The 17,009-nt window shown below is 40.8% G+C and overlaps 1 protein-coding gene across 4 annotated transcripts in view; it reads right to left on the minus strand.

Annotated features, from left to right (window-relative positions):
* The window catches only part of PCDH15 (protocadherin related 15), a 358,337-nt gene that overhangs the window by 261,656 nt on the left and 79,672 nt on the right, over positions 1-17,009 (minus strand). For all 4 annotated transcript variants that reach the window (XM_068416522.1, XM_068416519.1, XM_068416520.1 and 1 more), the window contains 2 exons: positions 14,725-14,885; positions 10,193-10,348 (listed from right to left, as the gene is read on the minus strand). In XM_068416522.1, the coding sequence (XP_068272623.1) occupies positions 10,193-10,348; positions 14,725-14,885 (317 nt within the window). The remainder of the gene's footprint in view (positions 1-10,192; positions 10,349-14,724; positions 14,886-17,009) is intronic.

The raw sequence follows: 17,009 nt of genomic DNA on the forward strand, positions 1-17,009 counted from the left end.
CTTACACACATTATCTCCACTTACGCCACAATAACAAGGTATGTTTATGTTTTGCTACAAACTTGACTTGCCTACTATTGGTATAGATAGTAGAAGTGTCACACGTGGGTGTAGGAAGCTGACTGTTCCCTTGTGCCTACTAATTGCAAGATAATTACCTCGCAGACAGGCTCTGCCCTGTATCTCTGGTGCAGCAGCAGCCTTTCAGGAACTCGGCAGAGCAACCATTTCGGAAACGCGAGCCTTGCCTGACAGCACAAAATCAGAGTCAAACATCACAGACCAAGGGGCATAACTTACTGGTTAATGACAAAGTGCATGCGTAGGGGGAGGAGGGGCTTTCTTGTGTTTTTGTAAGGGGACAGAAGAACAAAGCAACCTGAAAACCAATTTGGGAGATTGAAAGGAGGGTTTGTCGGGTTTTCTCCTCCACTAATGGTGGGCCGGCCTCCAGATACCCACCCAGGTGCCCTCTCAGGCCCCTCCTCAACAGTGCAGGGGAGGAAAAATCAGATGAATGTGCTCGAGGGTCGAGATGGGGAGATCACTCACCCATTACCCTTACAGGCAGAACAGACATGACTTGGCGAAAATTAATTGAAGGTATTACCAATTAAAAATCCATTTGGATGGTGACAAACGAAGACAAACCAGTGCCTTCCCCTACTCACCCCTTTTCCCAAGGCTCAGCTTCACCCCTGCACTCCCGACTCTTCTCCTCCTCACAATTTGTTCCTCACTCCTCACAGCATTTTCCCCTTCCTTACCTCCGTCTCCCTGAGGCACCAGCGCCCTGCCTGAGGGGCTGGGCTGTGCCCTGGGCTGGGGCCCTTGGAACTGGCTGGAACCAGCCGGAACCGGCTGTTCCCACCCTGAGGCAGCCTCAGCCTCCCCTCACAGAGAGCCCTCAGCCCCGGCCTCCCCTCACAGAGGGCCCTCAGCCCCGACCTCCCCTCACAGAGAGCCCTCAGCCCCGACCTCCCCTCACAGAGGGCCCTCAGCCCCGACCTGGGCATGGACACGCAGTACAACAGTACATAAAACAGTTTAACCAATTAATTGTTGGTTAAATGATACAGTCTCGTTAGCGGAAAGAGCTGGGCACCGCACTGGCTTGTCAGGGGTTGGCACGCGAAGGAAAACTTGCGTGCGTCTGCTGTCAAAAGAGAAAAAAGCCACCGTGCTCCCCGACGAGGCAGAGAGGAGCAGCTTTGAAAACATCCTGCGTGTAGCAGGCTGGAAAGCGGGGTGGGGAACAGGCTGCCGAACCCCACGCTCGGTAACTCCGCCGCTCCCTCAGCCTGCCGACACGTTCCTCAGCCCCCGCTGCAAAGGAGTGCTCCCTGCTCAGCACCTACACATGGCTGCCCCACCAGCGTGCTCTGCGGAGAGGGGACAACTTCCCACTGGAAATCAAACGCCAGATCTCTCAAAAAAACACTGTCACGTCAGAACACCCCCAAGAGCACAGACACCCGAGGAGGTGTTGGTACCACTCCTTCTAGCCAGTCGCTGTAACTCCGTGTCATAGAATCACAGACTGGTTTGAGTTGGAAGGGACCTTACAGACCATCTAGTTCCAACCCCCTGCCATGGGCAGGGACACCTTCCACCAGACCAGGTTGCTCCAAGCCCCATCCACCCCTTCCAGAAAGAACACGTCTATGGCATCACCTGTTACTCCTGCTAGATTTTCCATAATTATACTTGTGTTTGGAAAGCTTGGGCCTTATTAACTCAAAAATTATCTGGTAAATGCAAAATAGTTACAACTTTTATTTGTCTTTGAACCAATTTAAGATCTATTTTAATAAATTTAATGTTGTTAGGTATCCCCCCTGCAAAGCAACTACGTGAAGAAAGAAGCAGGGGATGAGACAAAGGACTGTTTGACTTGGCACCCTTCAGCAGATGGTGGTCACAGAGCTCCAGCGCCATGTCCCAGATGACGAGGCTGCCCTAACCGGGTACCTCCACGCTGCCAAGGGGCTGAGGAACGGCTGGACCAGCACGAGTGCTCACAGATGAAGGATGCTGAGAGCTGTGTTCCTTCTCAGAAGCATGTAAACGCTTGGTTTCCATTGCATTCAGCCAGCAGCTCTACGCAGCAATAGGTATTTGCTCTGTTTCATCCAGAGCAGCTGTATCAGGGTCCTGACAAGGTGCAGATAAATGATGACTAAAATAAAAAGGCTACAGTGCTGTAAAGCACATCATTAAGTGATAACAAAGGAGACAGCTGTAAAAATGAAATAGCAGTAAACACTAGAATTACAATTGTGTGCTCTTACAGTAAAAGAAGTCCAAGCTGAAGTCTTGCATTTAGTGTATTATACCCAATATAACTGACTGCAGATTTGCAGACCTTCATGTACCTAATATGTAGGTTTCTATTTTATCTACTTTTTCTTTTATGCAAAACAATTGATACTAGAAAAGACACTGTAAAACATCCCCTGCCACTCCCTCTTCCTGTAAGTTAGGAAAAAATTAACTCATTTCACTCAACTTTCCAGCCTGCCCCAGATCTCACATCAGAGATTACTGCAGCCTTTGGAAAAATTCAGATGACCTCAACTAAATGTCTCAAACTCCACTTCTAATCATTTGAGAGAAGCACTCAGCATTCAAAGCTACACAATATTTTTACACTAAGATCTCAACATTGCGATGATTTACCATTAGACAGCAATATCACTTTTACCCACAACTGATGAGGGCTTTCTGATAGACTGCTGTCCCCGTTCACTTTATTGTTGGTACAAAATAAGGAGGGACTCAGTTCACCTTAGAAAATGTGACTCTCTCTATAGTACTCTCTATATATAGTGTATATATCACAGAATCACAGAATGTTGGGGATTGGAAGGGACCTCGAAAGATCATCTAGTCCAATCCCCCTGCCGGAGCAGGATTGCCTAGACCATATCACACAGGAACGCGTCCAGGCGGGTTTTGAATGTCTCCAGAGAAGGAGACTCCACAACCTCTCTGGGCAGCCTGTGCCAGTGTTCAGTTACCCTCACCGTAAAGAAGTTTTTCCTCATATTTATGTGGAACCTCCTGTGCTCCAGCTTACACCCGTTGCCCCTTGTCCTGTCAAGGGATGTCACTGAGAAGAGCCTGGCTCCATCCTCATGACACTTGCCCTTTACATATTTATAAACATTAATGAGGTCACGCCTCAGTCTCCTCTTCTCCAAGCTAAAGAGACCCAGAAGGGAGATGTTCCACTCCCATAATCATCTTTGTGGCTCTGCGCTGGACTCTCTCTAGCAGTTCCCTGTCCTTCTTGAACTGAGGGGCCCAGAACTGGACACAATATTCCAGATGCGGCCTCACCAGGGCAGAGTAGAGGGGGAGGAGAACCTCTCTCGACCTGCTAACCACACCCCTTCTAATACACCCCAGGATGCCATTGGCCTTCTTGGCCACAAGGGCACATTGCTGGCTCATGGTCATCCTGCTGTCCACTAGGACCCCCAGGTCCCTTTCCCCTACGCTGCTCTCCAACAGGTCTGTCCCCAACTTGTACTCATACAGGGGGTGGTTCTTGCCCAGATGCAGGACTCTACACTTGCCTTTATATACTGTTCCTTTATCAACATGAATCATCCCACTGTTCTTGTTTAAAGAAGGATTACTTATTATGTGAACTGCATTCCTAGAAAGACAGACAGGTAACGTAGGAATGAAAGGTGTATTTTTCCAGCAAATATTATAGGGTTATCTAAAACACATATCCAAAAGCTAAAAGAGCAGGTTGAAAGGCTGGGTTTGATCTCACACAGACATAACATGGGCATGCTATTTCAATACACGCACGTGCAAGCAGAACAAACTGGCTAATCAGATTTTTGGCACTGGTGAAAAGCAGAACATCGAGATGGTTTTGTATTATATACCATATAATATACGTAATTTCTCAAACCGGTGATCAAATTCATTCTTTAGTAGATGCGCACACTCTCTAGACAGTAAAGACTTATCTAGAGCTCAAACCACCCCCCTCACCATTGCTAGGTCAACTGTAGCAGAGAGATTCTGCACAGCACCTGTTTTCCCCCAGTTTCCAACTCAGTTCATTCTCTGAAAAATCTTCCACCACCAAGTCTTCTGGGAGATGGGGGAGGTGGAAATATGTCTACAGAGGGGCTCCTGGCTCCTTTGCTTTGCTACTCTCAGGACTCAAAAATGGCTCCAGAAAGTGTTGCCTGAGCTGTCTCTAGAGCCCCACTTGTCCCCTTCCCATTAGACATCCCTACTTCAGAGATTACCTTGAGGAGGAATTTTGTTTCTCCATATTAAAATTTAGTATCTCCTGCAGAAAGGGACTGAAGTTATGTAGTAATCTGTTTGACCACGCTGAGTGTCTTACCTTATGCAAGATAAAATGTTAGGAATATGTAAAGGAAAAATGTTACGAGTGTTAGTGACAGTTTGAGGATAATAATCTCTGTGGGAATTCAATGTGGTGAAAAAGAACCATGATGACAAGAAACAAGGAAGATTTCAGAAGAATGCAATTAAACAAATAGAGAGGAAATGCACACAATAAATCTTACTCTTCCACAGTCAACAGCTGCAATGCTTAAAAATTTCCTTCAACATGATTTATGTCTATTAGTGAAGTCTAGATGCAGACAGAACCATCCAACATTTGCATAAAACATTTTGAAAATAGATTTTCCTATTATTGCCTATTTACAAAGTTAAAAATGAATAATTTTTCACAGTGGCCCCAAAGAGCAGAGCTAAGTAAGATTTCCAGTTAATCATTCTGAGCTAATATTCTTTTGATGATGTCTACCTGCAGAGATTAATTATTTCAATGCCACAAGGAAAAAGATATGAATAATTACACCAGAAGCAATGAAAACTCAGCACAAGTTATAATTCTCAACAGCCCAAAGCCAAAGTTTTAAGATGACTGAAGTTCAAGAAACACACTCATTTTGCAAAGGGTTCCCATCTCTAGCAACCTGGGTGGGGGGACCTGGAAAAAACCCGAAAAGAAACCAACTCTAAAATTTTGGTTTACAAGCAGTAAACTCTCACCAGCTCTAAGGTTATGCATGTTTAATAAAGCAACACTGACTTCAAACAGTATTCTAGTAACTCCACTACCATTTCCAATAAAAAAACCCCTGTTACTAAATGTTCCTGAACTTACTAACACCTCTGTAGCACTCAGGTAAGGCTCATGTGAAAAGTTAATACAAAAAAGTCAGTCTTACAAAACCCAGGCAATGCAGAATTAGAGTTGTATTACCTGAGATAAAATTTGGTCGGATAAGCTGTGTTTAACACAAAACACAGGCAACCACAATTCTGCCTTAGTAGTACAAGATTTTAGTTTCCAGTCCCTGTATCAAGGTTATCTGTATTTAAAACCCTTCTGGCAATACTATAGATTTGCCTGTAGAGCATTAACCGAGTTGCACAATTCTTCTGAATTTCAACCTAACTATAGAACTTTGTTTTAATATACTGCAGTAACTCATATCTTTAAGTCACTAATACGCATGGTCAAATCTAGCCCCAGGCTAATGTCATTTTGTCAGGATTTTTTTCTTAATGAATAATGATGTGACGTTTTCGTATGAATAAAAATACATAACACGCAAAACAAAGGCAATAACCCTGCGGAGTATTTCTAATTATCATCAAAATTTTAACATCAACCTTAACTCATTTTTCACTTTTATGAGGAGATTCATAATGCCATGGACAGCAGTTGGGTTTGCTTTTGGCTGAGACACTTACATTCTTTGTCTTGAAAAAGGATAACAAAGGGAAAAGGGAAACTGTCTGAATTATGTCCCAAATCTGCTTCATAACCCAGACAACTATAAAAAGTCAATAGCTTAATTACCACCTCATTTTCTTGACTATAGCTTAGGCCAGTTAATTTTAAGCAGATGCCTATTCTGTGTCTGCATTAGCCCCCGATGACTACTGAGAGACATTGGAGACTTTTTATACATATATACATATACACACAAGTGTGCACATAAATACATATGTACACATATATACGTGTAGGGTGTTTCCTTTGCTTGCCCCTACCCCTTGAAAAAAAAAGAGCAGGGTGGGGTTTTTCATACTAACTACCTCTAATTAGCTATTTCATTTATAAATGCTCAGATAGTAACACTCTGCTTAAAAAGCACATAGTTATTCTAAGGAAACAGATGTTCTATTTTATACTTTAAGCTAAGAAGCTGAACTTTAAAACCAATTTTAACTCTACCTTAATATGAATACCAGCACTGCCACTCGCCACCAAGTCAAACAAACATTACAGGCTCCATCAACACTAACAAGCACGAGAACAATCACACTGCAGCTACATATGAGAAGTCCACACTTTTAGCAGAATAAAGATCCTCCTGAAAAAAGTTTTTCCTCAATAAACATGTAATGATAATTTTTGTACTTCGATGCAAAAGATACAGTTTTCAAACCACACCTGCACGTTAACTTCTCTACACATTTTAATTCTGGAACACTTCACCCAGAGGTCTTCTATACATCCAAGTATGTGAATGACAGAAGAAAACACTGAAATCCTTAAGGATTGGTTGACAATACGCAGTACAGAGCCAAATTCCACAGACACTATCTATGTATAGAGACCTCTCAGGATTTTTAGGATCCAGATGAAGACATCTGAAGCAACAGAGTGAGAAATTATGGTATTTTTCATGTCAGTATCTGAGATGAGACCTGACACGATGAAAAAAGGCTTTAAAACACCTTGAGTAAGGGCAGAAGAGACCATGGCTTTTTCATCAGAGAGACCGCATCGTTACGGGATTAATAAGCACATGTATTTGGAAGGATTTGGGAAGTTTGCCTTAAGGCATGGAATTTTGCTCTCTTCATGCTTATGCACTTTAAGAGGAACGTAGAGGTAGGTGAGGGAAGACCGCAGGGAGTATGACCACTCAGAAATACTGAGGTTATCAGCAAATAAGTGTTACTGATAAAACTCTCTACTCCTAAACTGAAAGATGGCTTTAAAAATCAAGTAAATGCTACCGTGGTATTTCTGAACTTACACCCATGCAACTTCTGATGCTGTGACAGATGCCTGTGACAACATGGAAGAGTTTGATACAGATTGGTCAATATTTCTTGTAATAAGACTTTTAATATATACATTTTCACAAATAACTGGGAAAGAAAAAATTGGGCAAGAGGGCCACCGACAGAGAAAATACACTGGATTAGAGGAGCTTTTGGTGCAACTTAGTACGGCCATCCTCCTTTTCTAACGAACCAAGTATAACAACTGACACACATTTTGGTATAAACCAAGACACTACCCTACAATCCATCTCATTCTAAGCCTTCTGGAAAAATACAGGCTTCATTTTAAACCATGTCTTTTGATGTGCAAATAGAGGAGATGCGTGTGAAACTAGGATTTATGTTGGTGTTACAAATACCCTCAGCTTTTTTTACAAATTAATTTGGGTACATTGTGGATAGTTCAAATATAAAGAATATTTGACATAAAACCCATTCTGTTTCTCCAAAATATAATTTTACCCCTTGACATTTCTGAAACTGAAAATCTACCTTATAAAGTAATATCACGGTGGTGTTGGGTCAAAGGCTGGACTCGATGATCCCACAGGTCTCTTCCAACCAGGCTGATTCTGTGATTGAGCTACAGTTATTTGTCTTGTATTACAGGTGCCAATAATAGTTTTGACTATTTGGGAAAATCTTTGCCCTAGACTTTACTCCCTAAAAAAAAAAATAAATAAATAATTTTTTAAAAGGGGTAATTGCAAGGCTGACATATTTTTGCCCAGGATTTCCTTACTATAGGTGTATACAGGAAGCATGATGCTTTTGGGAGACACTACACCTACAAAGCACACACCCTGTCAAGCTGGTTAGCACAGGAGTTGTAAATCCAACGCGCTCTGTGTATGTGCAGATGGATTAAACAGCACGTGTGGAAAGCCCACCTCATGTTGTGTACAAGCACCACTGACTGCAGTGTGGTTATAAAGCCACAGTGCATGTGTTCTTCATCCCACGTTGGGCAGCTGACAGGAGAAACTGCCAAGTACAACCCTATAAAGCACTTGAACAAGTCCTCAAATCGACACAGATGAAATTTCCTGGCTAGAAAAAATAGGAGATACTTGTGATCTCACGTGTACGGTAGCTGTAAATAATAAAACCTACTTGTCCTTTGATTTGCTTTATGTTACTTATGTAAGAGAAATTTCTGTACTTTTTAGTTTACAAGCAAACTAAAAACAGAAGACCAGAGGCAATCAAAAAATAACCACAAAACCCTCGTTCCAGCGCATCCCTGTAGTTAAATTCACTAGAGGCAGTGTCAATTACTAGCAGAGTAAACTATCATTAAAAAATGTAATCAGTCACTAAAACCTTTGAGACAGTCTGAGATGCTTTGTGAACTTTTTTTCTTTGTTAATTAATGCGAGCATTAACCCACTGGGTACTGCTGAAGGGCACAGTGGTGCCATGTCAGAAGCTATAAGCATTACAGTGATAAAATGAAACAAAGCAGCTAATTAAATCAGGCCTTCTAACGATGGAAAATCCTTGCTTCCGCAGTATTACAGCAATGACATACCACCTGCCTTCAGTTTTACTGCAAAAATCATGCAGGTCTTAGAAGTGACCTGGGACCTGCATCACAGCCCATACAGACACTTCAGACTAATGCTTATGTTGCCTTTACTCAAGGCCATACGCAGTCCCTCACCAGGTCTGCAAAACCATAGAAATTACAATTACCACACAAAGGCCAACTTGAAAACAATTTAAAAGCATAATGGGGACTTCACTGGTACTCATACAGACAGTATTTTGTGACCTCCAAATCCTGGTGGTAAGAAACATCCGCAGATGGTTTGCTGAAAAACTTGTCTGTGGGGAAACAATCTCACTTTAAAAGCAGAGACAGATAAAAGTCAGGAGACCACCAGGTTTGAAAAACTTGTATATCCTTATCTCAACTTCAGGTCTCTACTCAAAAATTATGCGTGAGTTTTGGTTTTGTTCCTCCATACTTTTGGCTTAATTAGGCCTAAACTCACCAACCAACTCTCCCACTCCTTCCCTGGTGCCTCTGAGTTCTCCTGGCACATCACTACACGCTTGGTCACTTGGAGCAACATAGTGATCGCAACAATATGCAGACACATTGAAAAGCTGAATGTCCCAAAGACACAAAACTATGAAACCTTTTTTGAAACAGCAAATCAATTCTACTACAATCAAACAACATGAAAGCAGTCACACTCTTTCACAGAAACAACCCACCCAAAACCAAACCCCAACAGGGACACAATGCACACTACATATCTAACAGCTTTATTTTCTCAAATGCAACTGTAACTCTTCCAATCTTTACCTGCAGACTGACCCATCTTTCAATTCTTCTCTTAAGTTTCAATGTGGACATTTCCACTTCTGCATCTAAGTTCCCACTTCCACTCTTCATCACTAAAGCCCCAGGACACTAACTTACTGAAAACAGAGACCCTTTGTACTGGTTATTAGCAGATTATTAAATCTCTAATAGAATAAAAAACTTAATTGTAAAAGTGAAATGAAGTTGTACAAGCTCAAGAAAGAAATAAATTTTTTCCTTGAAATAATACAGAGAAGTCCAATCCAGAGCTAGATCATAAAAAGATAAAGTGTAAGAATTCCACTCACAGATGTCATTTAATAAAGAGAAACAGCAATGAACCAAAACTGAACGTCGCCAAGCTTCAATATTGTTCAAAAACCCTTTTAAACTATTTGCTTTACAGCTGTTTTTCATAAATACATTTGTTTTACTTCCAGGTTTGTTGATACAGCTGCATAATGCAGTAAAACAGTTTGTAAATTTAACAGACATCAACGCTTCGCTCATTGAGACGACGCTTCAGATTCTAGTACCTTCTGCAACAGCACAAGCGTCCTGATGGAAAGTGTGCTTGTCTTTTTCATTAAGAGAAAGGAAGAACAGCTCACGTGCTGAAAGCTTAAGTACGCTGTCTGTGCTGGTTTTTTCCAAAGCCACACAAACGGAAGGGACTTTACACCAACTGAATTCACAGGGTTTTCACATGAGAAATGGAAGAAGCCAAGCTGGCATTTAGCAACGACACCACGCAACACAGAGGAAAAGGGACGCGGTTCTGACCTCGTTTACTGCCACGTAGTATCGCTGCTGCTGGAACCGCGGCGAGTTGTCGTTCCTGTCTCTCACCACGATCCGTACCTCATGGTTGATGATGGTGCCAACCTTCTTGTTAACGCACTGGACTTGCACCACGATGGACTGAATGGACATCGGCGGCTGTAAGTGAAAATACATTTTGATTATACGTAGTCAAAATCCCAACTAACAGTTAAGTTTTCCACTGACGTTAACGTTGCTCAGGTTCACTTACAGCCTGCCTGCGTTACGTTTAACGCTCTATATCTGGATTAAAAAGCATCCCTGAGAGTGCCCTGACTACAACTCACACTGGCAATATTTTAAGTAGACCTACGTGTCTCCAAGCTGTAGTTTGCAAGCTGAGCTTTGCCAGCCGCGCGTGCTAACACAGAAATAAAAATCCCCAGCACGATTAGCCCTTCACACTTCCCTTGAGCACACACACAAAAAGCACATCTTTTGAACATCTTCTGATTATTGAAAGATACCCAGAAAATGTCACACGTTTTAACCTTTGCTTTATTAATATTGGAATTGAAAGGTCAAGTCAGAAATAAATTCAACATGCTACCACTTACATTGACCAAGTAATTTAGAACAACTTGGTCCCCTTTAAGTGTAGACAATGCAGAGTCCTGTTGTTTTTACTCCAGTGAACATAATATTCAAATAAAAATAACTCCCAAACTTGTTGAACGGGTAAAGAAATTTAAGCTGGAAAGGCTACTACTGCTTACCTGAGTTAATAAAACGATTCTAAGAAGAATAAAGGCAAAGGCACCTTTGGTTGAAAGGGAAATTCAGAGAGCCTGCTATGGAAACACAGCATTCCAGCACGGCTTCTCTTCGCAGTGCCCCCAGCACAGCAAGTGCCAATTTACATATCTGAAGCAACAGCCTGGCATGTAAAATATTGACAGCAAGTCCATTTTGATTTTGTATCTCACACTCAGCAGAGAGCGAGCAAGCACGGCAAGGGACAAAATGAAATAATTCTGTATTTATTAACCTCAAATTCTTCAAGAAAACAAACAACTCAAAAACGTAACTTAAAGATGTCTATGCCATACTATTCTGTACAGTGATGGCAAACAGGTTTTTGTACTGAGATTCTGAGACTTACAATTATAATTATATATCTACGTAATTATGCTTTCACTCATGCTAAATGCTACAATTTCATCAATTGATTGATTTCTTCCAGTTTTGCTCTAATGGATTTTAGAACCATATCGCTTGCTTTGCCCTTCAGACTTTGGCACTAGTCAGTTTTTTAAAGAGTCAGCAGACTTGGGGAAAAAGGGGGGCTTTATGGTGGTGTTGAGATCTTACTTTAAATATCTATTCTTCCCTACACATTTACCCTCAACTTTCTCTGCCATGAAGTACAGCATGAATTTTTAACTAAAAGTCCATTCTCTTTGCTGTAAAAATCTGCAGCCAGCTATGATGCGGTTCTGCTTTTATCAGTAGAACTTCTAACACAGGTAGGAACACACCAAATATCATCTGTAACTTAAATTAAGCCTTAAATTAATCTCCATTTATTTTTCCAGCTGGCATTCTTTGCAAAAGACCCAAGAATTTTTAGGGCACCTTTACTAAACTTCAAACGCTACTGAGTTTATCTATGTCTATGTTTTAGCCATTGGAAGGGGCTGCCCAGGGAGGTGGTGGAGTCACCATCTCTGGAGGTGTTTAAGAAAAGCCTGGACATGGCACTTAGTGCCCTGGTCTAGTTGCCATGGTGGTGTCAGGGCAATGGTTGGACTTGACGATCCCAGAGGGCTCTTCCAACCTGTTTGATTCTGTGATCTAGATTTATCAGTAATGCCCAAGAAAAACATAATTAGTTGTAATGATAGATACATACATATGTGATGTTCTGGATTTGGTCTTTTTCACAAGAACATGGGAAAAAATAGTTTGTTTCCTTTGGTAAAATATGATTGAGGACCAATATTACTTTCCCATACATACAATTTCTGCTGGGTCTGTGCTTAGATTTCAAATCAGATCTTAAAACAAACACTCATCAATCCCAGCATTTATAGACAATAAACTTAAATACATAATGGCACAATGATACTGGGGGCAAATTATCCCAACACCTTTTAGCAGTTCCTTTCACCTTCAGTTCTGATTTATCACTACTCACCCTTCCTAAGTACTTAAAGTTTTGGAAGAAAAGTCTGGAATTTTCTTTTTATCTGATTTTGTTTGGAAAACATACTGCCAGTCTTAGTAAAATCAATCAATGGAATCTAATAAGATTTTCTTTCAAGAAAAGTAATAAAAAAGAACCGGATCAGGCTAACTGAATCAGCAGGGAGTTGACAAGCGGGCACATCAGAGAGAAAAATGGGAAGAGCATCCAAATATATTGAATGCAATTGTATATGCACCATTTATGAATCACGGAGTACAATTTCTGCTCTGTAATAAAAAATTGAATTTTAAGGTTCAACTTAATAAAACCTCAAATTCTATTGGTACTACTAAGTTTCACATGGTTTTAACTTGAAAGATGAGAAAAAGAGTTTATTTTTTTTTAAAAAAAAAAAGAAGGCTCCACACACACTCCTGAATGTATTTGCATTTTAGGGGTTAGTATAGCTCTGGTTCTGAAGGAAGGCAGGCTGGAAACAGCCCTTAGGTTAAGAGCCATATCAATCAAGTCCATGACATGAATTTCACATTTTTACTCAATCAGTGGGGGTTTGGGGGGTTTGGCTGTCATTTTCTTTGGCTTGTGACTTACAGCAATTTGTTGAGACCACAAAAGATGGCTACAGTGGGGCTCACACCTAAAATCACAATTACCTTCAATCTCAGATTTTCTTTTCATATCCCAATAAACTTAACACAAATAAGCAATTTTACCCAGCACTACAGTACTAGGGATAAGAAATGTTATAGTTCATAGTAAAAAATGAGGCAATAACCCCTTAAATACCAATGCAAAACCACTATTACCTATAAATAAGACAATGTACACCCTCTACTTGTTTCCTTTCAACTTGAGTCTCCCTCTTGCAAAAAAAAAAAAAAAAAAAATAATCACTGTAAAGTGCCCATGTGTATTCATAATAATATAAAGTCTCTGTGAGTTTAGTTAGACTATTTCTAATATCATACTAATAATTAAATAATTGGACAAGGTTGTTTTGGTAAAGCATCTAGTTAAATTCAGGTAAAGCAGCTTAGATGAATGATCCTGCAGAGAGAAAAGTGTCACTAAAAGGGGCATTGAAAAAAGAATTAGCATGGATGTAACAGAAAACAATTTTGTTTCCTACTACCATGTGGATATGCAGCCTTGTGTGGGCTGAAGAATTGACCCTACATTTCCTAGAGTGGTTCTTAAGCCTCACCTCCTGTTAGGGGCTCTTGCTTTTTGCTCTGACTTAAAATAAAACTGAAAAGCCAAGCCTGTGCCAGCACCTGCCTGTCCCCTCAAAGGCAGCCAGCTCTTTGGCACTTGAGGGAATGCCGACTCTTTGCCGATGCACGGAGAAGTCTTCTGCCACCATGTCCCTTCTGCACACCTTTTAATTCACAAACTGTTCTCACACGTGAAGCAAACTAAATTAAGAACAGCTGAATTCAATTAGATCTTCAAGAAAAACCTGCATGTTGTTTCTGGTACTTAGGAATATATCTCAAAACACATGGAGAAGACAAATTAATCAATCAAGCTAATACAAAACATACTTTTATGCACTCCAGGGAGAACTCCTGATCTTTAAAGCACTCTTTCCATGTTGATTACAGCCTCTTTTGAGCCAATTTTCCTTTCAGATTCTGAACTGCAGCAATGCTATAACACTGTGAAAAAATGTCTCTATTTTTAAAGTGTTTCTCTTCAATGAAATTAGCACAGATGAGAACACTCCTAGTTATTATCTGCTTTTAATCTTTCTTTTATAAAAATCAAACTTAGCCTGACAATATTTCTTCAATGCTATTAGGAATGAGCACACCGCATGGATTTTATGCTGCCTTCAAACAAGAATCTAAACTAGCACATGCTCAACTGAGTAAGTTTGCAAAGTGAACTGCAATATTCACAATTCATTTGCTCTCTCTCACATCTCGTACGTCAATGCACACAGCTAGAGCACGCTTTTAATAAATATCACGGGACACAAGGTGAGCAGCACTTCTTCCAGTCAAGAGCAGCAAACCAGAATAAAAATGGTTTTAATTCAGTAAACAAGTCAAGTTTGGTTCAATATATATTTCTGTCAACCCACACATCTATTTGTTCAGTCTTAATTGTTGTGTTGCTCCACATACAATAATTGTACACACAGTCAAGCTTCTGCATGCTCCCAATAAGCCCTAATAAAGAATCAAATTAACTCTGTTCACATCTGTCTGGGGACAAAAGACAGACGCAGCTATTATATTCCAGCAGGTCTTGTGTTTATGGTCTTTCTATGAGCATATATGGATTTAGAAATTCATGTCCATGGGGAGAAAAAAAATCCAACAGCAAACGCCAAACTTACATCTCTGTCCAGAGTTCGGCCGGTGCTGTTCAGGTATAAGGTCTGGCTGATAGGGTCGAGGATCACCCAGTAATCGACGTTGTCCTTCAAGGAGAGCTCAATGGTGGGGTCCGGCCCTCCTGCTGTCCCTTTGATCAGCATGTTGTCAACCAGGATAGTGCCTGCAGAAACAATAAACACACGAGGGAGAAATTTAGATGTGCATCTGCATTTTTATGTATTTTCATAACAACTGCAACACTAAAAAACCTGTTTTCTTACTCAGGTTTCCAGCATTTTGTGCTTTGAGTGATGTTTAAAGAGTCTGAACCTTATTATCTGTAATGAAAAACCGCCTCTGACACTGAAGTTATTTCAGACAATACCAGAGGAAGCACTTGCAATGCACAATAATTTAAGTTGACGATGAGACCCATCATACACATCTATCTATTTAACATTATGAGGGCTTTTTTCTCCATTGAGCAATCATCACCCAATCTCACCTCGAACAAATGAAAGCACTGGAATAACAACCAAAACCAGAATAAATTTTCTACAGCAAGAGTGACACATCAAGGTGAGGGGGAAAAAAAGTACAGTTACATAAAGCTCTCCAGGAAAAGAGGTTTTATACCTTGAGTTGCACTGCAACAGAAAACTAAATTGCAGCATAAAGACATGAAAACACTGTCTACCAAGACAAAGATAGTACTTAATCAGGACCAGCCATCTATTCAACATATATAACGGTTTTTCTTCTTTTCTTGTCCCATCTGTCAGTTAAAAGTCTTGCCTTAACAGCTCCATTAGTCGGTTCACAGTACCCGCAACTACATCATCTCCTGTGTAAAACACTCCAACTTACTTCCCAAATGTCAAGCACTTCTAATGACCCTAAACTTTGCACTCCGGTGCCTCAAATTCGCATGCACAGTATTTATAAACACTGCTCTAAGATCTCATTTGTCTGAAAAATTAACACTACCCAGTTTTCTTCACACCGAATTATTAAAAGAAATGATCTTTGCTGAAGTTCATCAACAGTTACGAAGAGAATCTGTGAATGTCACTAGGTGCAGAACGTTTAAATTAGTTTAAAACATTTCTCATGTAACCTCCTGTGTTAAGGGCCCAAATAATTTATTCCGAAGTGCACAGTAAAGTTTCTTTACACCTTCACTTTATAACAACAACGACTGTATAAACATATTCATCTGTGGGGAGCGGTTCTGAGTTGGGCCGATGCCTTTTCTGGATAAAACAGTAAAATTAATTACTGGTCCTAACCACAGCAAACTGGTTTACAGTCCTGTCGAGGAAAACACCCCAGCAAGGTTTTTTCAATCGTTTATTTTGAAACTACTTTTTATAATACAATAGAGATGATGGGAAGAAATCCTGCCAAACATCGTAACTTTGCACCAAAGACTGGTTTCCTGTTAGAGGAGCAATACCTTTTTAACCACATGAGAAACACACTTGCTGCCCACGTGTTTCATGGCTACCAGCACCATTTCTGGTGCAACATCATCCAGTAGCTTGAACTGGCGTACAGCTTTTGGGAGACCACCACTAGTTTTAATAACAAGAGGATTTCACCAGGAAAAACAAGCTGATTACCAACAGTTCAAAGTGTTTATGTCTAGTCACCAATTTCTCCAAAATCTATAAAATCCACCAGCTTCTGTGTATTGCCCTCAATGATGATGCAAAGAAAGGTCAGCAAGTCAAATTTGAGCTCATCTAAACAAAAGGGAGCCAAGAAAAGCCTCCCTGAAAAAAAACACCCAAGATAACACCGCAATCACCTTAATGGCTTCAGTTGGTTTGATTTTTTCCCAGTCGTCTCGTTCAGACCTGAAGGCAAAGCCTAAGTTCTGGCTACACCTTCACCCAACAGAAAGCTCTACGCCTCCATTTGAATGGCTCTCGAAGGAAATAAAAATCTGCAATTTCCACCTGTAAACAGCCCAGCATCAGGCGTTTCAGCAAGAGCCGCCTGCGCGTAGCAAATCTGTAAGGTGGGGTTTATGGAGAATATGACATGGGCAAATTCTTGCAGGGAAAGGAGGAGCTTAAGGGATGGAAGAACTGGGGCACCTGAAGTAACCAAATGACACAAAAAAGGGAATAGAAGAGCGTTGTGAAAGTAGTGGGAAAATATTAGGGATTATTAGGAAATAGAGGGGAAAAAGCAGCAACAGCTTCCATCTTCTCTTCCATGTTGAAGACTAATAAATCCATGAGGAGCAAAGGAGCATCACAGCACAAGTGAGAAGGACACAGAGCTACCCCAGCTGCCC

Source organism: Nyctibius grandis, chromosome 20 (genome assembly GCF_013368605.1).
Source record: "Nyctibius grandis isolate bNycGra1 chromosome 20, bNycGra1.pri, whole genome shotgun sequence".
NCBI lineage: Eukaryota > Metazoa > Chordata > Aves > Nyctibiiformes > Nyctibiidae > Nyctibius > Nyctibius grandis.